Consider the following 27,666-nt stretch of genomic DNA (forward strand, 5'->3'; position numbering starts at 1 on the left):
GCACATCCTAACAAAACACAAAAAGCCCTTCACCTATTGCAGGAATGTAATCGAGGCGATGACTGTCGTGGCTAAAATGTTATTAAAATACCATAAAAGTAAGACAGAAATTTTGTCTGCTATTGGCGATGTACAACTTGGTGCTATGAGTAGCTCTCGGCCACTTGCGCACAAACAACACAGAACCATGGCCGCTGGCAGACGAGGAGCAGTTTGGACCGAAGAAGAAACTACTGCACATTTCCAGATATGGAACGAAGAACACATCAAACGGCAACTGTCTTTTGTCTTCTGAACTTTTATTTTGTGTTGATTTTGGCGGTCCCTGTGGACAAAAGCGGTAGTGTTTTTCCTAGCACCAGAGTCCCTTTAGAAAACTTCTCATTTTATAGCATTAATCTGTTAACATTCTTAATGTCGGTTAAACGGTTAATTATTAACATCCCTTATTGAGACTGTTTCTTAACCGTTTGAAAGTTCCTCGTAGCAACTTTAAGATTTCCTTTAGTTGAAACTAAGGAGCCAAGTCCAAACTTTGGGAAATTTACTGAACAACTAATATGCAAAAGATGAATTGATAATGGACATATTAGCAACAGTAGTTGCAGCCGTTTTTTCACAACTTACCCAGGAACTAATTCTGAAGTTAACTAAAAAAACTTTGCGTAGACTAAAACATCTAAAACACATAATGAGGAAACGGAGAGTTCTGTGTCTTCAAAAGACAAATGGCCTCCTCCTCTGGTGTGTAATTACACCCCGTCTGTTTGTAATAACTCAGTTTAATCTGCTCAGCTTCTTTTTTTTTTTTTTTCATCTCTTCCCGCAAATCATAACTGGTTTCCATTTTGGAAAAAGATGGCTCCTCAACAGCAACATATGCTTGCGTGGCGTTTTATTCTGCTATGACTCACTGTCATACTCGCTGTCTCTCCACCCAAGATGGACTGCCTCGCTCTCTATTTTAGTCTCCTCTTCCTCTCTCATTATGTCTGTCTCTTCTGCTCTTTTTGTCACACTCCTCTCACTCTCCTTCAGTCTGTATTTATCTGATTTTTAATCCATCTAACCTTTTTCTTTCATCATTTATAGCTCCCCTTCTCTTCTGTCTTTCAGCCTCCACTCTGTATCCCACCTCTTCTCTTTCACTTCACAATACTTTTGTCATTATTTCAGCGTCTCTCTCTCTCCCTCTCTTATCCCACCTCCTCTCTGTCTCCTACCTTCCCCTCCCACTTTTTTCTCCTCTCCCACTCCCTCCGATTCTCACATGAAGGGGTGTAAACATGTCTTCCACATGCGGTCTCATTGTGCCGAGCCAACAGAGCAAAACACCCCCACCACCACCACCCCACGATGCCTGGCGGGCAGGATTAAGCAGGAAAGGAGAGACAGAGACAGAAAAGAGAGGAAGGAAGAGATAGACCAAAACGAAAGAAAGAGAGTGAAAGTGAGACAGTGATAAAGAGAAGCGAGAGGGAAGCAACGTCAGTGCAAAAGGGGGGGGGGGAAGCAAGTTGCGCATATATGAGTAGAAAATGCAAGATAAAGGGAAATACGTGTGGGAAAAAAAAGTCCTATCAAAAAACTTTTCTTTCCCTTGCTGGAACACTTGGCCGTGACCGCGGGCTGAACTTCAGTGCGGTGCTGAGCAACAGCTGCCGACAACAGAGGAAGCTACAAAAAAGGAAAAGAAGCTGAAGAAGAAGAAGAAGAAGCAGGCGAGGGTGAGGGGGGGGGGCACTCTCTAAGTAATGGTGGTGGTGTTTTGGAGATGACCAGGATGTTTTAGGCTTGTTCAGGGAGGGATGGAGGTATAAATAGAGCTGGGGCGGCGGGGGTGGAGGGGGGTTTGAAGGGGTTCAAACAGAGGGGAGGATAGTTAAATGTGGAGAGCGGCTCGTGTCTTACTAAAAAGAATAAAAACTCAAGTCCTCTGGGCAAAAAGACCAACCCGGATGCTGCAGCAATACAGTATCTCGCCATGCCTCCGCAGCTGACTGCTTCCCTTCAACTGGCACTGAAGCAGTAACGTCAAGAATTTAAAGGGTTGGTTCGTCCACAAAAACAAAAACACATTCTCTTACTAACTTCTAGTGCAGGGGTCAGCAATTACGTTCAAGTATGGGACAGTTATTTCCAGAATTATTCAAAGGGGGCCAACATAGTTTTACAGGCATGGTGGAGATGCAAACCCTTTAGGTTACAATTATTTCTATTATTGATTAAGCTGCCGATTTTAATAGTTTTGTTGGTAAAATGTCAGAAAACAGTAGAGAATGCCTGTTAGAATTTCAGATATCTTGTATTGTCTAGGGCTTCCCCCCTGAAAGTCGATGAGTCAAATCATCCGTCTTTGAACCCTCATTCTTCAAGTTGAGCCGTCTTTTTTTGTTTTTCAGAGGCTAGATCTATGAAGAGCTTTCTGCTCTTGCACACATTTTTGTGCTCTAGTTAAAGGTACTCTATGTAAGAATCAGAAATTGCTTGTTAACAGCGACACCTGTGGCTGTTAACTAAAACGAAAGTCAGCGTCCTGTTGCTCACGCTCATGCTCGTTCTACATAGACATGAACGAGCATTGATCAACACAGTGAGGCGACACTGGTCAGCTAAAACCACAATATCATTCTATATTTCACCTGCTTGGCAGTAATGTTAGCTGACCAGACAAAGGTCTCTCCATGAATCAGTGCTGATCCTAGTGATAACTTTTCCTGCTTCAGCCTGAATAGGGGAGACATCGGAGTTTTGGTCGGAGACGATAATGTTACTCTTCTGCGGTGTGTAGTGTGCGTGCATGCACGTGAGCGGGAGCTAGAGAGCGTGTGAGAACGAGCGCGTTGTGTGAGTGAAGGCAAGCAGGCAAAGGAACAGAGTACAGCATCGGTCGGGAGGCTGAAGCAGGAAGAGTTGACATCGTTTTGTAAAACGGGCTTCATTAGATAGAACTTTGCGGTTTCGGTGATTCCGTGTAGTTTGTGTTGGAGTCTGAGTCTGAACAACGTAGCCACTCTCGAGAGCGCATGGGACACCGACCCGCAATGATTTATACGTGTAAGAAGTTACAAACAGTACCCTTAACAACAAAAATCATAAAAACATTGGTTGTATAGATATGAATGGGATGACCAGCCGCAAGCCACCTTTACCCCGGGCCTTTCCAGGTGGATCTAGAGCCGGTCACTGTGCACCACCACAGAGGAAATGGGCCTGGCGAGTTGAATCCCCAGGCAGACTGCACAGACCCCATTGGTTGAGAAGTTTACAAATATTTTCGGTTCGTTATGAAACTGTGATGGGCCACAACTGACTGCATTTGTCTATGTTAATGTGGTCAAATCATCACTGAAACTCAGGCCATTGGATTTTCTGAAAAACCCTAAAGACATTCAGTTTATTGTGATAAAAAAAAATGAAAAGAATCAAATCTTTACATTTGAGGAGATTTTTGTTTTGTTTGCCGTGACTAAAAATGACTATTTGTTTTGCAGATAAATGTTCTGTCGATTGACTGATTAATTGACAAATCATTTCAGCTCTAACACATTTACAAACGCCTGCTTGGTGTTGCACTACGAAACTTGAAATGCACTTGATGGTTTATCCACACTCAACAAACGGTGACCTGTGCCATTTATGGTTGAATGAAAATAGAGTTGTTATTGTTGCACGCCATGTCTAGACTGCCACCCATTTGTGCTCATCATTGATTATATAGTTATATTGTTACAAGGTCGAGTGTATTACACAAGCCGGTTACTTATACTGTTACCTGCAGTAGATTCATGAAAATTATGCAAATGTTTTGATGCAAAAGGGAAAACTTGTGCTTTCACTGGCGGGCTTAATATTTTTGTTGGGGGGCCGGATTTGGCTGACGGGCTGCTGTTTTTCTACCACTGCTCTAGTGGTAAGCAGTTCTGGTATTATGTGCTCTACTTTTAAGATCTCCAGAGTGGTCCCTCTTCTCTGTTAACTGATTAATCGTATGATCTATAAAATGACCCATCATGATTTCCTAAAGACCAAGGTGACGTCTTCAAATTGCTTGTCTTGTCCAAAACCCAAAGACAGTCACTTTACTTTTACATTAGACAAAGAAGAGCAACAAATCCTCACGTTGCAGCAGCTGGGACTAGGGAACATATGATGTTTTAGCCTAAAATTTAAGTTTAGTTATTTGCAGAAAATAGGGTTGTCAAAGTTAACACGTTAACGCAAATTTGTTTTAATGCCATTAATTTCTTTAATGCATTAACGCAACTTGCAATTTTTAGGTTAAGTTTTAAAGCTACAGTGAAGAAACTGTACCATATGAAACTAGAAAACCGAAGGAATCCATTGGTGTCCATGTCATACTAGCTTATCGTGAAGGAGGCTAAATAACGCTCCAAACTTACACTATATTTCTTTTGTCAAGGAAAAACTGTCATGGCCATTTTCAAAGGAGTCTCTTGACCTCTGACCTCAAGATATGTGAATGTAAATGGGTTCTATGGGTACCCACGAGTCTCCCCTTTACAGACATGCCCACTTTATGATAATCACATGCAGTTTGGGGCAAGTCATAGTCAAGTCAGCACACTGACACACTGACAGCTGTTGTTGCCTCTTGGGCTGCAGTTTGCCATGTGATGATTTGAGCATATTTTTTATACTAAATGCAGTACCTGTGAGGGTCTCTGGACAATATTTGACAGTGTTTTGTGTTGATAATTGATTTTCAATAATAAATATATACATACATTTGCATAAAGCAGCATATGTGTACACTCCCATGTTGATAAGAGTATTAAATACTTGACAAATCTCCCTTTAAGGTACATTTTGATCAGATAAAAAAGGTGCGATATTAACTATCGACAACCATGCCATTAAATACTTTAATTGATTGACAGGCCTAGCAGAAGTGTTATATTTGATAAGGCATTTGAAATGATTTGAAAAGCATATTCAATACTGTTTCAATAAAATGTTAAAGTCCGACCCTGGGCAAATTAAATCAAAATTGCCTGCATGACTCCAGAGGTAAAATATCTCTAGTACTTTATAGTACTTTGGGTCAACTGACCTTTAATGTGTTCGGATTTCTTTTTGTAGTCTTTTAAAAAAATCAGTCTTAATAAAAGTGTCTTCTTGTGTGTGTGGATGTGTTTTTATGTATGGCTCTGCTGATGAGAGAATGTCTTGATCCAGCTGAGGTTGGTTAGATGATAATAAATGAAGCGTTTCTTTTAAGTGTTTTATGATATCTTCGACATAGAGAGCAGCGGAACAACACAGACTTGACATCTCCTTCCTTCTTTTTTCCCCCCTCTCTGTCTCTTTTCTTCTTCCCTGTTGTCATATCTTTGTAGCCTTCTCTCTCTCTCACTCATTTTTTCACCACCCACACTGCCTTCTTCCTTCCCTTTCTCCTCTCTCTCTCTCTTGCCTTCTCTCTGTAGAAGTACCACTTGGGGAGTTCAGCTCACGGCGAATGTTGCAGAATGAAAAGAAGCTTCTGACTCGACGAGGTAAAACTCCTTTTGGGCGACACAAAGACCGAGTGTAACCAGAGATATCTACAACTTAGCAACACCCACGCACACAGACACACACTTTTATATCTTCAGTAATCTTTTCAGTGCTTCATGTGCCGATGGTGGTAGCTCACCCTTTAGGGCAAGGATGTCAGGTCAAGATCATGGTGATTTTCCCATTAATTTTGAAGAAATGTTTTAAAGTGAGGTGTTTTTACAATATGGAGGTTTTACAATTTTTTAAAGCAGAATTAGACAATATTGGACCGAGGCTGATTCACTGCCATTCAATGCTGCATGGAGCTGCAGTCTGACACTCTGCGTGTGTGCTTCTGCAGACAAAAAACAGCTGAGAGGGCATGTCTGTCTCTGTTTAGGGCTGTGTGACACACACACACACATATACACACATATACACACACACACACACACGCGCTCTGTGCTCCTAGACATTCAGCCAGGCTGGTAGACATTCAATGCAGCAACAGTCACGTATTAACTGAGGGAAAGCAATTTGGCTCTTGAAATGGGACTCCCGAACAGTCCCACCCGCCTACTCACACACACACGCACACACACACGTATACGGATGCAATTCATCATAGGAAGCAAGTTTCTTACGAGGAACCATAAACTCTTCCCATTAAGATTCCTGTCTCATGAAAATATAATTGCTGTAAATGAGCAGCCCAGGGTGCCGCATAACCGGCGGGGGATTAAGTGTTTATGGAAAGAATCGTTATTACAATCGCAGATGCACAGAATTTTTGACAATTTACGATATTAGATGGTGTCATTTTTTTTTTAAGGATTTAGAATTTATTTGAATTGAATTGAATCAGTGCACGGGAAGAGAAATGGACGCGAGGAAAGCAGGCCAACGAGTAAAAGTCACACAGAAGGCTCTTCTCATTTTTCATCTTCATTAGGCTTGTCGCTGTAGTTGGTGTTACACGGTGGTTCGTGCACATACCGATTAAATTACCACCACCCCCCCGCCCCCCCACCGTCGTTTTGCTTTTTTTAAAAACAGAAATACAAACCATTTAGTTAATTTTCGCGTATCAGCGCCTTGTTAGCAATACAAAGTCGGACGCTACAAACTGACACTGAATGCATCTGCTCCATACGGAGTCTCAGCTCAGAGTAGCCGGAGTCAGATTTCACACACAGGACGAGAGAGAGAGTTGACAGACAAGACGATGCGAAGCAAAAAGCAAAAGCTCCTATTTGGCAATATTTCAGATTTAAACCCAACGCTATAAGGGAACTACAACGTTAATGAGGCAACGACGGAGCGGTCGCAGCGGCGCTAGGTGAAAACCTGCGGCCCCGCAGTGAAAGCTGGACTGGAGAGGCCAGACACACAGCCACCAGACGTTAAAGATCAAAGTAAGCGTGCTACACATATTGACTGTCATCTTTTCTTGTAAAATGTCCGGTGTAATCAGTAACACCGGTGTTGTCACAAGTTTATTAACCGTGGGAAGAGTTCCTCACCGTCACATTGCTAGTATAAGGATATGTCAGCTTTCGGTTTCTTCAAAGATATAAATTCAATTAAATGTAATGTGATTCCCAGTTTGTCTGTGGTGAAAAGAGGTGAAAAAAACTCAAAATAATAAAACAATAGGCTAAATATTTGGAAAAAACCTATTTTTTTCCAAATATTCTTTATTGCTGAGATCCAGGTTGCTCAACAGTCAGCTACAGTTCACTCACAACTGAAAACAACAGCATGACTGTTATTATTAACTCTGAATGAATCACATTACATTTACATTATGGGGCAGGCTGTTCCTCCCAAAACACGTGTAGGAGCCTATAACTCGTTTTCAATTTGGAGCCAATAAGTACATCTGTTTTTAAAAAATAAGATATGTCCCCTTACACTGCCAATAGAAAGATAAGAGGTGGAATCATGTTTTGAGTGGAGTATCCCTTTTAATCTTGTAATACCGAGGTATAATACACTGCAAAAAAACAAAAGTAATACTGTAATATACATTTTTGGTCATATCGCCCACCCCTACATTAGAGGGTGTCATTTTTTAAAGGATTTGGAATTTATAGATAAAGGCATCGCTCACACGATGGCACCATTCTCGGTGATGCCCTTTTATGAAGCCTCACCTGGTGCAGAGCTCGGTGTGGGTGATCCGCTGGGTTAATCTGGCCGACAGATGGGGCGGGCTGTGGATAAGCAGGGGCCGTGTACTGCGATAGTGCTGGGACGGCACTGGGCTGGGCCAAGCCGGATGCTGTGACTATGACCTATATTAATAATTCACATGCAGGATCTCCACGCTGCACGGAGCAGGAGCCCTAATCATCATTAGCAACGCCGGCCGGGAGCCACGTTAGCTTCCAGCAGAACGCCAAGCGTGAAGATCAGGGACGGGAGATAGGTGGAACTCACGCCATCCCTGTCTCCCTCTCAATTTTCCATGCGTCTGATTCAAAACTAAAAATACCTCCTTCATATAGTGAGCGAGTGTGTGTGGTCAGTGCGTGAACTCCAAAAAGTGTCCACTTAAACTCTGAGTCAAATGCTTTCAGTTAGCCTACATGATACACTCGTCTCTTCAGCTTTCTCTTACTCTACATTAATCTATTATTTCCATGACAACCGGTCTCTGAACACCAACTATAAATTTCCACATCATTTAAAGTTTAATAGCAGCAATCTTGAATAATGGAGAATAAAACTATAATAATGTCTACTTTATGTTTCTGCGTGATTCACATTGCTTACTTTATGTTTGCTTGTATATATGTATTTGCTTCTAATGCTTATTGTGGTTAGATTCCTCCTATAAGCCCAGAGGTTTTTTTTTAAATCTCACAATCTCACTTTTGTTGTTGTGTTTTGTTTTATTGTGCAAACAAATCCATATCTGCGTCTCAATGCTGTGAGTTGAAATGCTTTGCTCTCCATAGGTGAGATGTGGATGCTTGTAGCGGGACCACATTCATAGAGTTTATATTCCAACATACTAGTCTGGTCAGCATCTTGTGATCAGGTCTGTAGAGACCTGCATGATTAAAAAAAAGCTCCCTAAATTTGATCAAATCAAATCATGGTGTTATTTTTCTATATCTTTTAGCACTCAGTACCAAATCCAATACAGGAAATACAGAATATCGCCAGCCTTATACTTTAATAAAGAGTACTTTTCCTTCTTAACACCAGTTCATCTCAGGGATCGACCAATTATCGTCTGTAATATTCATTTCACGATTATCGGAATCATTTTTTTAATCCAATTGACGATAAAATAAATTTGAAAATGTGCCACTTTGGCTCTGATGCAGCCGCCTCCCTCTGTCTGAAGTCACCGCTCTGTAGTCTCGCTCAACGTCCCGCCCACAGTTCTACCTGATTGGTTACACATTACAAGTTGATCGCAAATTAAATGCACATTTTTCATCTGTTCAAAATGTACCTTAAAGGAGATTTGTCAAGTATTTAATACTCTTATCAACATGGGAGTGAGCACATATACTGCTTTATGCAAATGTATGTATATATTTATTATTGGAAATCAATTAACAACACAAAACAATGACAAATATTGTCCATAAACCCTCACAGGTACTGCATTTAGCATAAACAATATGCTCAAATCATAACATGGCAAACTGCAGCCCAACAGGCAACAACAGCTGTCAGTGTGTCAGTGTGCTGACTTGACTATGACTTGCCCCAAAACTGCATGTGATTATCATAAAGTGGGCATGTCTGTAAAGGGGAGACTCGTGGGTACCCATAGAACCCATTTACATTCACATATCTGGAGGTCAGAGGTCAAGGGACCCCTTTGAAGATGGCCATGACAGTTCTTCCACGCCAAAATTTAGCACAAGTTCGGAGTGTTATTTAGCCTCCTTCACGACAAGCTAGTATGACATGGTTGGTACCAATGGATTCATTAGGTTTTGTAGTTTCATATAATGCCAGGATTGCTACAACCTCTGAAAGATCGACTGCGTTAAAGAAATTAGTGGTGTTAAAACGAATTTGCGTTATCTGGTTAACTTTGACAGCCCTATTTTTAATACAAATGTATATCAGTTCCAGATATCGGTCTCCTTGATTACTAATAATCGCTATTGGCCATCAAAAAACCATATGGGTCGATCCCTTGCTGTTTTATGGGCATACAACTTAACAAAAATCAAAGTCAAAGATGCTCTTTCCTTGACAAAAACAAAACTGTGATCCCATATGTCTGCAAAGTTGACCATGCAGACAAGAACATTTAGATGATGACGCTTGATAACTTAGTTAGCAAGACAATGGCAATCCAAAACACTTTGCATAACAAGCGTCAGATACATCTGGGACTTCTAATGAGTCTGCACGCAGGCAGGGGGAGGAGGAGGAGGAGGAGAGGAGAAGGAGACGAAGAGGAGAGGAGCGATGCTGTGTTATGGTTGGGGGTTGGGAGTCAAAGAGGCAGGCCAGACCAGACCAGACAGCCTCTATCTCCCTCTGACCCCCTGTCTGAGTCTAGGAGTGTGTGTGTGTGTGTGTCCCCTCTCCCCAGCCAGACAATAGAGCAGGTCCTGTGCCTGATTGGGGTCAGCTGGTGGCTGCCGAGGGGAGAGGAGGAGGAGGAGGAGGGGGGAGAGGAGGAGGAGGAGGAGGAGGAGGAGAAGGGGTAAGAGGAGGGGGAGAAGTGGGGGTGGTAGGTATCAGACACCGCTGTCTGACTTGTGTCTGGATGGGAAGGGAGAGGGACCAAAAATCAGACAGCCCTCTGAATCACCGCTGAAGACCAAGGAGCAGTGAGGGAGGAAGAGGAGGAGGAGGACAAGGAGAAGGCAACCACAGGCTTCTCTCTCCGACGCCCACACACATCCTTTACTACTTGACTCCAGGCTGGGAGGTTAAACTGGGTTAAAATGTAAAAAAACAACAATAAAACACCCCACAGACATCACTTGCTCACTACATATTGTCCTTCACCCAATATATAGATGTACTGAAGGGGGGGCCACATTGAATCCAACTGCATATTATGTGACTATGGAGAAAAATCCAGGCTTGTTTTTTATTTAAAACACAAAGGCTATCTCTATCTCCTTCTGTATTTCTCTGCCTCTAGTGTAATCCTTGTAATTTCCTGTGATAAGGTCAGACCCAGAGCAAAGCCTTGTTAGGACGCAGCCAGCGGGGACTGTGGATTTAACCCCCCTTAGACAGGATAGTGCTGGGGGGACGAGGGGGTACAGTACGGGGCTCATGCTTAAGGATGTCCCGTCGTTTGGGACGAGGGTTGAAAGAAAAATACCCGTTTTATTAAAACGTACAGCGGTGAAAATGACTACACGTTTGTGTAGCGCACAGTACGTTTATGTTGTCACAGTACGTTTATGTTGTCAAGGAGGTTTAATTATTATTAAACCTCCGTGACAACATAAACGTACTGTGACAACATAAACGTACCGCCGGCCTGAGACCTCATAACAGCCACAGCGGCAACAAGGAATTCAATCCAAGTCAATGAGGTAAACTTGCTAGCAGCGCTGGGACGATACACCCATCTCCTGTTTCGATACTATCACGATACTTGGGTGCCAATTCCATATGTATTGCGATTTTTAAGTATTTCTATTCGATATTACGATTTATTGTGATTTTTAACTTAACACTAGAGCGTGAGAAAAAGTTGAATCATACACTTCTAGAGAATTTTACTTTGGAAAATCTCTAAATTAATACAGTAAGAATGTTTGTATGTAATTTTGTATATACAGTTTCCTTTGTTAACACCTTATTTTGAAAATCGGACGTAGTCACTGGTGTATACTTCCTCTAACTTCTCCATGGTCGTCTCTAGCTCTCCCAACAGCTCCGTTCTCTTTATACATCCATGGTCAGCTCCATCGGGGCCGTTTGAATGCATTTAACATAAATGTCAGTATCTGGGTGCTCTACAGTTGTAGCGTCGGCCTATTTGACCACGGAGATGAGAGTGACGGTCGGCTTGACCGCACGTTACCGCGATACGATAACGTTTCCTGTCTGTGACAGAGTTAGCATGCAGCTTTAGCCATGATGTCTAGCTCTGCTTTTCCTACAATGTGTGAAACCCAAAGTGTTTCCATACGTAACTGTATGTGTAGTGTTTACTACTTTGGATTTCAAATGTGAGGGTGCAGGTCGTATCCATGCAGATTCTTCCACCGTTTTCTGCTTTCTTGTGTTGAATAGTGCTTCAAAGTTGAAAACTGTTGATTTGAAAGTTTTTCTATTTCAGAAAGTCTGTAATAAAACTGAAGGCTGGTGTGTGATCTAAATACAACCACATGAGATTAAGAGGCTCATTTACAATTAACGGCCATTTTTGTCAAAAATGATATCACGAAAAATGCAGCAAAGTAGTGGATAAATATCCTGGCACCAACCAGCACAGGGCTCTGCATAACTGCCTCTCTGCCCTAAACATTATACCATATTCAAAAATAAGACAACTATGGATTATTAATAACCTGAGGCACACCACAATGCTCTCCTCTTTTTTTGCAGATTCCACTTAAACTGAGGTGTTTTTTTTGTTTTTGCAGTGAGAGGCTTCTTCGTGGTGCTAGGCAACACGCAATCGCTTGTCAATCACTACAGTTATATTCAGGCAAATTAAAAACAGCAACGAGAGCTACTTATCGTCATGAGAGGAGCTCATTCACACACGATCTGTGTCTTCCTGCAGCGGGAAACAACTACTTTGGGATGTACGAGAACATAACTAGGGGGAAATCAGTTTAAACTGGTCTGCTGCTTTAAAAAGAATCTGAAACTGAAAAACAAAATGAGCACTGTCAATGCTGTAGTGTTATCTGTTGAAATCCATTTTCCCCTACAAAGAGGTACCTTGAAATAAGACGCATAATTCTGACATCTGACTGCTTCTGACATAGAAGCAACTGTGTCCAACTAGTTAAGGTATAAGATTGATGAACCAAAGGCCCTCTCCGCTATCCGTCAACCAAAACAAACGCAGCGAGTCGAAACAAGAAAGCAGAAAACCGTGGAAGAATCCGCATGGATATGACCTGCACCCTCGCATTTTAAATCCAACATGGTAAACACTACACATAAAGTATGGAAACACTTTGGGTTTCACACATTGCAGGAAAAGCAGAGGTAGACCTCACGGCTAAAGCTGCATGCTAACTCTGTCACGAACAGGAAACGTTATCGTATCGAGTTAATGTGCGGTCAAGCCGGCCGTCACTCTCATCTCCGTGGTCAAATGGGCCGACGCTACAACTGTAGAGCACCCATATACTGACATTTATGTAAAATGCATTCAAACGGCCCCGATGGAGCTGACCATGGATGCATAAAGAGAACGGAGCTGACGGGAGAGCTAGAGACGGCCTTGGCGAAGTTAGAGGAAGTATACACTTGTGACTACATCCGTTTTTCAAAATAAGGTGTTAACAAAGGGAACTGTATATACAAAATACATATATGGAAATAAGATTGTTTGGATTATATTCACCAGAAGTATAAAACATTTCATGTCCCTTATAAATTAAAAAGAAAATATCACTAATTTGTGAGGGAAATGTCTTTATTCTTTTCTTTTTGGGTTGCTGGAAAATGTCTTTATAAATAATGCCTGAGAATGACTGGTATATTTGACTTCAGGACATCTCTGACTACATACGTGCTGAAAATCAAACATTTTTACTCTATTAATTAGTAAATGTCCCTAGAAGTGTATGATTAATTTTTTTCCCATGGTCTAGAGTTAACAAATCGCAATAAGTCATAATATCGAATTGCATTACTTAAAAATACATACTGAATCGGCACCCAAGTATTGTGATAGTATCGAATCGGGAGATAGGAGTATCGTCCCAGCCTTAGTGCATATGCATAATGCTTTGACCAAAATAAAAAAATCAGTTTTACACAGTTGCTGTTGATACACAGGAGCCCTTTGTGATGTCCTAACAATGAAGAGGATAATAGGTCAACTGCTCTCTGCATCATTTCTTTCAAGTGCATTTAACTCAGGTGATGGGTTAAATAATGCATTCACAAGTTTAAGAATATACTGAAAAAGAATAGCAGCTCTCAGCTCATGACTTTCTCAACTATAGAACTCTTGTAACTGCAAGCTGAAACGTCAGATCACCTGCCAAGAAGTCTTTGCTTCTACATGTGCACGAGCCAATTTGAATGTCAGAGAGTCATGCAAACGATTTGTATATGACATGAAAATAGTTATGACCACATGCATTTTTCTTTGCAGTAGTAAATGCAACCTAGGCACCAAATTCCCCCCACTGAAGTGATCTCGTAGAGCGCTGCCAACCGCCCCCACACCAGTGACACCCCTTTGGAAACTTCACCGCGTAAGCCTCTTCAAAATCCAAAGAAAATCCTGCAAAACCACTTGAAGAGACATGTCATTATTCCACTGTCTGGGTGTTCCTGCGCACATAAACAAACGGATTACCCAAAATATGACAAACAGCGGGCGGCACAGCATTTCTGCTTGATTTTTTTTTTTTTTTCTGTTTTGTTTCATACGATGCAAAAAAGCATTTGTAATTTCAAAGCAATAATCGCTGCTTTGTTTCATGTAAGGAGAGAGACGGGACATGCAGCAAGACTGGGCTCACAAAGGGTAATAAACATGCCAACCATTTGATTTGTCTCAATGCTGGGAAAAACAAATCTGCTAGAAGGCAAAAAAAATAGTGTGCTTGTGTACTGTCTGCCACCGTGTTGTCTGGGGCGCAGCGCCTTGATTGACTGTAATACGTCCCGTCCATGTCCACAGACCTGGAGTCATGAGACGCGCAGCAGACAGCGGGGCTGATTCATTCACTGCGACTCTTTAGCATCTCAAACAGTCAAACTGTGTGTAAATAGATGTTGACCGAGACAGCAGACTACCAACCACCCCCCTCCACCATCACACACAAACACACACTTGACGGATGGCCTGTCTTCGAACACACTAGGACTACAAATCTGCCCTGGTCCCAAGGGCATTTTGGGAACCAAGGGAGGAGGTCTGGTGTGTGCGAGCGTGGGGTTGGGGGTGCAGAATCTAGACACAAAGGGAGCCCCAGCAGCCAGTGACGAGGTTGTGAATGCTGCCGGGGCTGGAGCAGTGAGCGGTGAAGGTGCTGCCAGGACAAGTGGAAGGACACGAGGATTTGACCTTTTCACTGCTTTGGACTCCGGAAGTCGCCGCCTGAACTTGACCTGCTCGGCTGAAGTGAGCCTAGCTGCTCCGGGCTGCGTTTCCCATAATGTCTGTAGCTTCAAGGGTTGTCAGTTTGATTCCAGAAACACAGGGTTGCAACGGCCACAAGATAACCATGTTAGGGGGGGAAAGCAAGCTGATTTAAGGCAACAAAAAAAAAACATCACAAAAAAAAAAAGCCATGACGAATCCTATCCCTGCTGCACTAACATGACATAATATATAGTTAAACATCCTGTACACCGGTGTGAGTCTAACACACAGAGACAAAGACACATTCAGGCCAAACAAACAAGGGAAGTCACACATCAACCACACAGCTTCCATCCACACGACAACAACAACAACAATATTCATTTTAAAAGGTGCCCTGTGGTGTTTTCTTGTAAACAAACAAATGTTATGTTTACATTCCGTGTTACTCACCGAAACACACTATGAGAATCCTACAGGCCTAACAAACATGATGAATGCCAACAAAATACAACGTGATGACCACCGAATACAAACAAGAAGGGGACCATGTATACTAATTCCTTTAACGCTTTCATATTTTCAGGTTTTAGCGGGCTCAGTTTTAAAGCTAGAGTGAAGATACTGGTACCATATGAAACTAGAAAACCCAAGGAATCCATTGGTACCAACCATGTTGGTACCAACCTAGCTTGTTGCGAAGGAGGCTAAATAACACTCCAAACTTACACTTAATTTTGGCAAGGAAAAACTAGCATGGCCATTTTTAAAGGGGTTCCTTGACCTCTGACCTCAAGATATGTGAATGAAAATGGGTTCTATGGGTACCCATGAGTCTCCCCTTTACAGACATGCCCATTTTATGATAATCACATGCAGTTTGGGGCAAGTCATAGTCAAATGAGCACACTGACACACTGACAGCTGTTGTTACTGCTGTATTTTTTTATGCTAAATGCAGTACCTGTGAGGGTTTCTGGACAATATTTGTCATTGTTTTGTGTTGTTAATTGATTTCCAATAATAAATATAGATGTACATTTGCATTATCAAGCATATTTGCCCACTCCCATGTTGATAAGAGTATTAAATGCTTGACAAATCTATCTTCAAGGTACACTTTGAACAAAAATGTGGCATTAATTTGCAATTAATCGTGATTAACTATAGGCAATGATGCGATTAATCGCGATTAAATATTTTAATTGATTGACAGCCCTAAATATAACCGTAGCATTTCGATACAACTGTAACTTATAAAGTTAGATAACGTAACGTTAAGCAGCAAATAATTTGGACTAACCGTATGAGTTCGCTACCTTTAGCTGAAATTATTACATTAAGCTTTTTGCATTTTTTTCCCCACGTTGTTGTGCTAACCACATTAGCATAAATAGCTTACATTAGCTAGCTAACTCATAAGGTTAGTACAAGCTATTTGCTGCATAACGTTACATTACCTCACTTTATAAGTTAGTTATATGGAAATATTAAGGTTGTATTGTTTACCTTGGTGTTATTGGCTAACATTAGGCTACTTATCAATAAGGAAGCGCGATAAACACGTGATTTTCCACCAGCCCTATAAAGTATATGTAATTCTAATTAGAGAGAATAAAATAAACTTTAAGGTTAAGATAAAATATAAGGGGAGTATTGGATTTTAATGGGTTTAAACACCCAAAGCTGTAGACGAAATGGCTAGTTAAGAGTTGTAGTAGTCTGCCATGTTGATGTAATTGAGAAAGCCAGTATTCTCTCCAGATGACTTTACAATATGGACGTGTTTGCAGCGCGCTCTCCACCAGGATATGTGCTAACATTACCTGGACCAGCAGAGTGCGTCTGCAGGTCAACCTCACGGTGTAAAACCAGGGCCTGGGGACCCCTCCGACTCACATAAAACAAGGAGCTCTTTCTTAACCCCCCCGCCAGTCGAGCACCGTCGCTCACTGCTTGAACCCCTCGGCTCAGGAGAGGTGGCAGACTAAATAAGGCTCCACTGAGAGACACTAACCAAGTGTAGAAATTCCCTGTGAAATTAATTACAGGAGCAGTGATCGCAAAATAAATCTGTCTGGGAGGAAAAAGAGAGTTTTTTAAATGCTGTTGTCTGGTTGCCACTCCCCTCCCCAAGGTCTCCTATTCAGAATCAGAGTTTGAAGTCTCTTTTTTTTCTCCAGGGCTCATTATTGAAATTCATTAATAATAAAACTAAATAAAAACCAAACTAATTCCAAACGAACAACACCTCCACAAACAAACCAAACACAAAAAAAGAGGCAAAAAACACAAACCCCAAACAAACAACAAAGAGCTTAGTGAGAGATTGGATTGGCTGTCTGGCGGGAGACTGCAGGGTAAATATTGGCTGAGCCGGAGAGTGCCTGTCTGCGTGTGTCTCTCTGTGTGTGTGCATATATCTAGGTGTAAATGTGTGTGCGTGTGCCTATGTGTACATCTCTGTATATGTGTCTGAGGGAGAGTCAACAAGTAGCGGTGTGTGTGTTTGGCCTGAGGTAGTTGACAGATGACCCTGCTGCCACCTACACACTAACACCACTCATACACAGGATTACAGATCAGGCCGTTTACATCCGTCTGGCTGGCTGGCCCCTGCTGCAGGCTAACTGTTACATACACAGAGACGCAGACAGCCACTCAAGTCTCTGACACATGGACCCGGGCCTTTCCTCAGGAGGCAACTGCATGTATACCGCTATACTGCTATGTGTGCATCAAAAGAACCAAGAGGATGATTATAAGATATTCTAAGATAAAACCATACCAGGGTTTTCTAGTCCTTTCTGGGGAGACATTTAAAAACTTTTTTCTCCACAGTAATGGCTGGGTCTGACTTGAAATGTGTTGATACTAGTGACGATATGATATCGGAGTTTTGGTACCAACATCAAGACAATTTTCGGATGCCTTACGATGAGAAATATAAATGTTTTCATACTAGGGATGTCACGAGAACCAGTACTTTGGTACCAAGTCGATGCGAGAACGAATGACTTCATCGCCGCTAGTTGTTTCATGCCGACTTGCTGTGTCTGGGCTTATAGACACATTTCGGTCATGCCAAAAATGTACTAAGATTCGATCCCCAGCCCTATTCATTTTTTTTCCCAGGCAAAAAAGCCAAAAATTAAGAATGTCCTTGTCGCACAATAAAAAAGTGCTTCTTTTTTTCTTCAATTACTTGCAGTTGACTACTGCATGACTGAATTATATCACCTCTTGCAGGCAAAAAAATATTTTTTTTTTAAGTTACTACTCTACATTAAAAAAGTAGCTGTGTAATCTAATACAGTTTTGAATCCTAAAATCCTTGTTTTCCGGCTCATTTTCCTGATTGCACTTTCACTTTGTTCAAAAATCTTCTGGAATCCATAATACAAAACAAACCACTGCACTGCTATCAAGGTGACGTCTCTTGATTGAAAAAGGAAGAGGTATTTGCATTAGGTGCAAGTGAAATGACCTCACGCAGTTGGCATATGGTATTTCCCTACTTGTTTAAGAAAGACAGGACTGATAGGAGTAAGAGTCAATACTAGATTAAATGACTTAAGAGTGGAAAATGTTTGCAGAGAACCTGCCTATGGTGTCGCCCCGCAGGGACTATACCTTTGCACAGAAATCTAACTTCCTATGCAATTTGATTTGCAATTACATGAGTAATAGCTCTCATCACTGTGGGTTAAAAATGTCAATAGAGAGATAAAAAAGAATTTTCTGTGACTGCTAACTGTAGGTTTAAGCTAAAGAATATGCACAAATACAGCAAGACTTTATGGAGCTGCACTGTTTGACCTCAGGACTTTGCAATACCACACCTACGATACATAGCTGCGCTACACAATGATTCCAACAGCTACAGACTGTTAAAGGTCTGTTCCTTTCAAATTCTACATGTGAATCCCAGGGTGTAGGCAGAGGGTTCGATTCCTGGCCGTGACTCGCCGTCTGCACTGTGATCCCTCTATGTTTCCTAGTCCCTTTCAATTTCCCCTCCTCTGTCTGAATAAAGAGGAAACACACCAGTGAGACCGCCCGCTCCGCTTAAAAAAAAAAAAAAAAGGCAGACTGTAGCTCTTTTCTTCAGCCACAGAAATCATCAAAGCATGAGCTACATTATTCAGCCTTGCCGAGTCTGCATGACAACACAGCCGACAAACAAGAGCTCTTTTCAAACCAGACGGCCACTACAGTAGGACACAGCTATTTCCAACCACTTGTGAACTGAGCTCCCTCCAACTAGTGAGACGTCCAGATGACGAGGGATGCATTGAAAATACCAGTCCAGCATTTATTTAGTAGCAAACACATGCATTATCTTAAACACACGAACACAATAGGGCTGCACGATTATGGCCAAGATGATAGTCACGATTATTTTGATCAATATTGAGATCATATTATTGAGATGTATATTGGCAAGAATCTGGCGATACGATACGCATCATGATACAGGAGTTACGATTCAATATATTGCGATACTGTAAGCTAGGCGATATATTGCGATTTTTAAAAAAAATCTAGTTTTATGAAAACTTTGTCATAGTATAAAGAACACACCACGATATGCATAAAATCTGAGTAAAAAAAAAGTTTACTTTTTTATGCAATCAGAACAGTGGGATCATTTATCACAGTCGCCATAACATCCAACATCATAGCACGACTCTGAGAGGGAACATACACTGAGAGGGAGCATATATCTTTGCACATGAAATAAAGTATTGACTGAATTAAAGTTTGCATTTAAACTATGAATTAAAAATCTGTACAGTATCACAAAACGTATCACGATACTCGATAATTTCAATATTTTCTTACACCCCTAGAGAGCACGATTATTTATCACGATTATTCCTTGATTTTAGCGACAACACATTTTATTGCACTTTCACGTTAAAATAAACTGGTTTCACTTCCATGCTGTGCAACATCCATGTTAATGTACAAATTAGGGCTGCGCGATGTTGGAAAAAACTGACATTGCAGTATTTTTTGTATTGCAATATGAGAAAATACAGGAATATTCACCCTACCCCCTTTTGTTAGCTACATTTTAAAGTTAAATGCTTCAATCTGGTGCACTTTGAGAGCAAAATTAGCAACGATAATTTCATGCTCTTAATTTAATCATAAACACATTGGTTGTATAGATAATGTCTATAACCAAAAGTGAAGCCAAAATATCTCGATCACCGGCAGGTGGGTAACTGTTGCGCTTGATTTGATATGCTGCATGGGCTCTGTATCAGCGAGAATCTGGCAATACGATACGCATCGCGATACAGGGGTTACGATTCAATATATCGCGATATATTGCGATACTGTAAGCAAGGTGAATTTTTTAAAATTTAATTTGAGGAAAACAGTCATAGTATAAAGAACACACTACCATATGCATAAAATCTGAGTATAAAAAAGTAACTTTTATGCAATTTACATTTATCACAGTCCCTTTAACATCCAACATCATAGCACTACTTTGAGAGAAAGCTCATACACTGAGATGGTGCGTCTCTTTGCGAATGAAATAAAGTATTCACTGAGTTAATCTTTGCATGTAAACTATTAGTTAAAAATCGATACACAAAGCAAAACATCGCGATACTCGAAATTTTCTTACACCCCTAATGTGCTGCAGAGTTTTCTATGAGCAGAACATGCATTTTGAACGTCAATATCTCAGGCAAAGCCAAAATTGTGATGCTTAATATTCGAATAGCCCTACTACGCAGCATTGTATAGTTGCTGCATGAATCAACGCGATTATGTGACTTCTTTTCTTGCAGCTCTGCTAATGCTCATGCACTTCTACTACTGGATTATCTAATTAGGCTCTCTGCTTATCAGTGCACCGCTTCATGCCTGACTATGTGTTTTTTCCTGGCTGGCAACACGATGATGCCACAGAAAAACGAATGGTAGAACACCAGTCCGTCTGCCAGACAACACACACACACACACACACACACACACACTTCTTGGTTACAATGTGGCGTCAGCGCAACCACTCTCTGCTGCCAAATCTACATCTAATATCCTGCGTTCACCTCACTTTGCCCAGGCCTGGCCTCGGCCCCAGTGGAAATTACACATCACTGTAACTCTGTCCGTCCGTCTGTGTGTGTGGCTTGTCTGTCTGTCTGTCTGTCTGTCTGTCTGCCTGTCTGGCTTCGGATGTGTCTGTCCGCATCCCTGTTTATATCTCTGTTGGTACTTGTCTGGCTGCCTGGTTTGTGAATCTACCCGCCTATCTGCATGTCTGCTATGTGCCAGTTTATTTGTCTTTAAGTCTGTCATACACCGTCTGGCTTGCCCTCTGCATTGCTACCTGCATGCATGTGTGTGTCTGCTCCTCTGTGTGTGTGTGTGTGTGTGTGTGTGTGTGCTTCAGTCATAAAGAGGAACATCTGCAGTGGATCTAGCAGGCAGCAATGTTAGGGCAGAGCTGATAATGATAGTTTCTCTCTGGGCTGCTCACAAGGCAGACAGACATAACATACCATTCCAGCGTTTCCTGTCTATGCTGACAGGCAAACTATTTAACCCTCTGTGGTGATCCCTCAGAGCATATGCACAGCCCAGCCTATATAAGACTCCCTAAGTATTAATACAAACCCATATGGCAGTAAAACCTCTAGGAAAAAAAAGTAAAGCAGGAAACTTAAAGTACTCACAATAGAAAAGGAAACTACAGTAAAAATCTGCATCACATTTTCAAGAGCTTCACTGTACAAGTGTGCAAATATGGCAGAATTTTTCCACTGTTGCATGTTTATGTATGTTACTATATGTATGTTACTGTGTGTGTTTTACCTGTTATATGTTGTATCTGCCTCGTTTAGTCTTGTCAAGTATTTGTTTTAAAGCACTGAGCACAAGTGGCAACTGTGAATCTCGTTGTATTTAATACAATGACAATAAAGCTTTCTATTCTATTCTATATAAGAGATCAAACAACATAAAGATTGGTAACCACATTATTGTGTAGACATAACGACAAGAAAAGAGGTTATAAACGGCAGTAATGTCTCCCAAAAGTTGATATTAGACAGCAAACCAGCTGTAAATGCATAAAGAAAGTATGTAATAGAGAGGAGTTAACAGCAGCATTGGTGGGTCTGATTTGTTGTCCACGTTAAACCGGATTAAAGTCGGTTTTGAGGAGTAAACGCAACAAATGCTACTCACATATCTCCATTCCCTGTGGCTGGGAAGCGGTGCAGTTGCAGGAGCAGGTGACATTGGAGTTGCCGGGGCCGCCAGGGGCCGTTAGGTTTTGCATGGGGCTGGGCGGACCGGCACCGGGACACCGCTCCGGAGAGAGAGCCGCCGCCGCCGCCACCGTCGGGGCCCCACGACTGACTGGAAAAACAACAGAAAACTTCCAGGCAGCGGCAGCAGAGTCCGCCGCTAAAACCAGTAAAACTCCGGACAGTTTTCCTTTCGCACTTATTTTCCTTCCCCACGGTTTTTTGTTTTTCCTCACGCCATGTTAGTCTCGGAGCGGCTCGGAGAGTGAAGTAGAAGAAGGAGGTTTTGGGGACGAGCCATGGCCCGTGGTGGCTAACGCATTGTAGAGTTTTTTATTTTCCGTTCCTTCCTCCGCCGCTGAGAGCAGCTGTCCTTCCTCTACTAGAGCAGAGCACACACACAGCGGGCTCCACGCACCGCCCACCGGCCTGACAGACAGGAGGTCCGGCCAATCAGAGCGCTACGGAGGCGGGACGGAGGAGTGCTGCGTTCAGGGACGCACAGAAATACCACGATTCTAACTCAAGATTCAAGATGTTTATTGTCAGGCCGGTTGTACAGGTACAAACGTGTGAAATACTTTTTGTTGGGAAGCTCCTTTAAAATAATAAGTTATATTACATTTACATTAAAATTATAAAAGGAAATACTTTGTACAAGGGCATATTAAGAACATATATATTAAGAATATATACAGTATATACAGTATAAGATATATTTTTGTGTAAGAATGTGTCAAATGAATGATCTAACTTCAACCAGCCAAATTAATGTAATGAAATGCCACCTGCATATCCTTTTACTCTTTTGAGCAGATGATATAATTTTTAGTTTTACAATCAAGTTTAATGTATTTGGTTTAATATCACTCTACGGCCATATTCTGTTCATTTTTTGTATCTTCTAAATTCGGCTGTCTTTTCACACTAAAATGGACATGCTGTAAAATTGAAAATAAAAATAAAATTTGATAAGTCTAAATTGTAAGATTTTCTTTTAACCCTAGGAAGGAAATCACAAAAAAAAAGAAATTGGAAGACACGTTTTTTACTCGGTTCCCAGGAGGATATAGTGTCAGACTATCCCTGTAAAAATGCAAACTATGACATCCAGTATTTCAAACAAACCAGCTTGTGATCTAGTTTTGAATCCTAAAATCCTTATAGACTGGGCTTATAGACACATTTCGGTCATATCAAAAATGTACTGAGCTTCGATCCCCAGCCCTATTAATTTGTTTTTTCCAGGCAAAAAAGCCAAAAATTAAGAATGTCCTTGTCGCACAATAGAAAAGTACTTTTCTTCAATTACTTGCAGTTGACTACTGCATGACTGAATTATATCACCTCTTGCAGGCAAAAAAATAAATTTTTTTAAGTTAATACTCTATATTAAAAAACTTCCTGTGTAATTTAATCTAGTTTTGAATCCTAAAATCTTTGTTTTCCGGCTCATTTTCCTGATTGCACTTTCACTTTGTTAAAAAATCTTCTGGAATCCATAATAAAAAACAAACAAACCACTGCACTGCTATCAAGATGACGTCTCTTGATTGAAAAAGGAAGAGGTATTTGCATTAGGTGCAAGTGAAATGACCTCACGCAGTTGGCATATGGTATTTCCCCACTTGTTGAAAGACAGGACTGATGGGAGTAAGAGTCAATACTAGATTAAATGACTTAAGAGTGGAAAATGTTTGCAGAGGACCTGCCTATGGTGTCGCCCTGCAGGGACTATACCTTTGCACAGAAATCTAACTTCCTATGCAATTTGATTTGCAATTAGATGAGTAATAGCAGATTACAGATACAGATTTTCTGTGACTGCTAACTGTAGGTTTAAGATAAAGAATATGCACAAATACAGCGAGTCTTTATTAAACTGCGCTGTTTGTTTGATACGATTTTTTTCCGTTTACACCAAAAACAGATCATCTACACAGACATTTAGACAAATTCTGTTCTAAAATCTATGAATGTTGTTTATTTTACTTTATTTTTATCTTGCGAGTGGCTTAAACATGCAGTAGGCAGAATATTTTTGGCATCATTGGGCAAAAATCCCATAATAACCTTTCAGCATATTGTAATTCAAGTGTTCTGAGAGATACTTCTGCACCTCCTCATGGCTCTGTTTTCAGGCTTTAAAAAATCTAGCTCATGACGGGATACTTTAGCCAATCACAGGTCATTTCAGAGAGAGAGCGTTCCTATTGGCTGTGCTCCGGCTGGTGGGCGGTGCTTGGTATTTCCTCAACTGATCTCAACATGGCTGCAGGGTCACAAACTTTCTCATTTCACAGCTAAACAGTACACTACAAGATGATTCTGAACGCATTTGAGGCGAGAAATAGGCATTACAGTAACAGAATATTGATTCATATTTGATCAGCGCTGCCTAGTTTGACCGTTTGATTGGAGTTTACGAGTGATTGACAGCTGCTCAGAGACGGCAAAGCTCCAGCTCGGCTCTGATTGGTTGTATATTTTATACAAAATAACTTTTTTTAATCATATTTGCTCCATTTCTACCCACTGCAGCTTAAAGTAGCAAAGCCAAAAAAACACATTTCCAGCAAGTTACTGTCTTTAAATGAGTAAAAGATGTATTTATGTTTATGCAGGGGTCCCTGTTTCGGTCATGCTTGGTGTGGTGCTGTCTGGTGTCAGTAGGACCTAGTTAATATTCATGAAGGCCCTTGCATATATTAGCTGCAGAATGCATTAATTGGCTATCGTGCTGCCTGACTATTCATAAATATTACAATTTATACAGCTGAGAGTGCTGCACCTGTTTAGCAGACTACTAGCTTTATAGTCAAGTCTGAAGTATTTGCTTTAAGCACTAAAATGAATACTGACAACGCCATGGTTTAGAGTCATCAACTATCTGCTTTATTTATCATTTTGACTGTTGCCCTGCAGAATAAATGATGGTGTTTTATTTAAAATAATTATTTAAAATATAATCAAATAAAACTAGGACCTGAAAGGGCATTGACATACATATTCACAACTAGGAAATGGAACTGTACCAGGAGGACTTGAAGGCAGCAACAGAGTAGGGATGGGGCAGGGGTTATATGTTTGTGTGTGTGTGTGTGTGTATGTCTGGTTTGCAGGGGGGTGGGTGCCCATGGGTGGGTTGGAACCCCCCCCCCCCACCACCACCACCACCGGCTGACCTGACTCAGAAAGCTAGCAGACGGCCGGGTCGTGGTTGACAATGGCTGTGGGAGAGCAGAGCAGCAGAGGAGAGGAGAGGAGGAGGGGGGGGGGGGGGGAGGCAGGGCCGGGACTCGTGGGTCTGGCGTGTTATTTGGGGAGGGTGGGGAGAGCGTTTCGAGTTTCACTCCCTTGTTACGGTGGGCCGCAGCCAATGGAGACGGCTCTTTGAAGGGGCTAACCTTGAGGTGACCCCCCGCGCCAGTCTTGTGGTTCAGGGGCACATGTGCAGCAGAGAAGCAACCCCCGCCTCCCCCCCCCACCACCACCACCACCACCCAACACATCCCCTCAATCTAACCAACAGAGCAACCCTCCCACCCAACGCACACACACACACACACACACACTCTAGCGCAGGACTGTCTGCAGTCTATAAATAAACCAGGCTGTTCAAATCAGAGAGAGGCTCTGAATGCCACTCTTGACCAGCAGGGTCCCAAACTGTGGTCTAAGAGGTCACTGGAGAGCTTTCAGGTGGCCCTCCAACAAAGCAGGTATAGTTTGACTTCTTCTGTGCAGAGACAGAATAATACTGGGACGACTCCTCTGAGGAGGCCTGCTCTCTTGCAGTCCACTTCTGCAGCAAATCATAATAGAAATGTTCCCGATCCATGGGGGAAAATCTCGTCATATATAGGCTTTGACTGAAATAAATCTGCTAGGGGGCCATTTTAAAGCTTCAGTAGGCAGAACAGTTTTGGCATCATTGGGCAAAAATCCCATAATAACTTTTCAGCATATTGTAATTCAAGTGTTTTGAGAGGTACTTCTGCACCTCCTCATGGCTCTGTTTTCAGGCTTTATAAAATCTAAAGCCCGAGACGGGAGACTTTGGCCAATCACAGGTCATTTCAGAGAGAGAGCGTTCCTATTGGCTGGGCTTCGGCTGGTGGGCGGTGCTTGGTATTTCCCTGACAGATCTCAACATGGCTGCTGGGTCCAGCCGCTATTCTCTTCTCTCACTATTCAGAGGTTGTAGCGGGCTCCAACCATGTCATGTTAGCTTGTCGGGAAGAACGCTAAATAGCGCTCAAAAGTTACGCTACATTTTGGCGGGGAAAAACTGGCATGGCTGTTTTCAAAGGGGTCCCTTGACCACTGACCTCAAGATATGTGAATGAAAACTCTGAGATGAACACAGTGAAAACTGTATCTTATTAGATAAAACAGATGCTGACAAACTGCATATTTTGCGATAAAAAATTGCAACACTCAGCATATCGCAAAATGTTTAATATCGCAATAAGATCGTATCGTGACTTAAACCTGCAGTAGGCAGAATGGTTTTGGCATCATTGGGCAAAATCCTATAATAACCTTTCAGCATATTGTAATTCAAGTGTTCTGAGAGAAAACTAGACTTCTGCACCTCCTCATGGCTCTGTTTTCAGGCTCTAAAAAATCTAGCCCGTGACGGGAGACTTTGGCCAATCACAGGTCATTTCAGAGAGAGAGCGTTCCTATTGGCTGTGCTCCAGCTGGTGGGCGGTGCTTGGCATTTCCTGAATTGATCTCAACATGGCTGCCGCGACGCAAACTTTCTCATTTTACAGCTAAACAGTACACTACAAGATGTCTCTGAAAACATTTGAGGAGAGAAATAGGCATTACAGTAACAGAATATTGATTCATATTTGATCAGCGCTGCCTAGTTTGACCGTTTGATCGGAGTGATTGACAGCTGCTCAGAGACGGCAAAGCTCCAGCTCAGCTCTGGTTGTTGTCCTCCGGTCTGTGAAATCTTGCAGATGCCATTAGGAGCACCGGAGGACACAGAGGCACATGATTTTTTTCAGATTACTTGTGTCATGCACTATTTTAAGAATATAGCGACCGTTTTATAAAAATATATTTGCTCCAATCTCGCCTACTGCTGCTTTAATTCTGAAAACACCAGTAACCAAAGGCAATAAAATGGACGTCTGTGAAGGAATGGGAAAAGCAAAAGACCTCCAACAGATGTTGGGCATTAAGTGCCGCATCACTAGCCAAGTTCTATATCCAATCATGCAAAAATATTTTCCTTGACGGCTTCCACACTCCTCCATGAGCGAACTGACACTTATGGAAGGGGGGAAAAAATAGGCGCGTGACCCTGACGCAATTTACAAAACGCCTGGCAGCTGTCATAATTTTATTGAAGCAACAAATTGAGGAGCCGCTGTCTCGTCAGCTGAAGCAGCAATATCAATCGAGACACCGAAGAGAGGCTTTTTTTTTTTTCTGCCTTGATGTGAGGTCATTCTCATGTCCTCACACACACACATCTAAAACACACCCCAGACATGCACGCACACCCCAGACAAGCTCTCATATATACAGACAGACTCACATCGATTCTTGCAACCCACCTCTATCCACTCACAAACACCCCGCCGCCGCCACCGCCACCGCCAAACAACACTCACACACACTCAGACACACGCG

At 41.9% G+C, this 27,666-nt stretch overlaps 1 protein-coding gene across 2 annotated transcripts in view; it reads right to left on the reverse strand.

Moving 5' to 3' along the window:
* Nucleotides 1-27,666, reverse strand: part of LOC141779635 (low-density lipoprotein receptor class A domain-containing protein 4-like) — a 231,639-nt gene that overhangs the window by 32,694 nt on the left and 171,279 nt on the right. Inside the window, exon 1 of one of the 2 annotated variants that reach the window (XM_074654541.1) lies at nucleotides 21,950-22,503. The exons of the other annotated variant lie outside the window; for it this stretch is intronic. Coding sequence (XP_074510642.1) covers nucleotides 21,950-22,043 — 94 coding nt within the window. The 5' untranslated portion in view covers nucleotides 22,044-22,503. Of the gene's footprint in view, nucleotides 1-21,949; nucleotides 22,504-27,666 lie in introns of those variants that run through there. 2 annotated transcript variants of the gene reach the window in all.

The sequence above is a fragment of the Sebastes fasciatus genome, chromosome 12 (assembly GCF_043250625.1).
Source record: "Sebastes fasciatus isolate fSebFas1 chromosome 12, fSebFas1.pri, whole genome shotgun sequence".
In the NCBI taxonomy this organism is placed as follows: Eukaryota; Metazoa; Chordata; class Actinopteri; order Perciformes; family Sebastidae; genus Sebastes; species Sebastes fasciatus.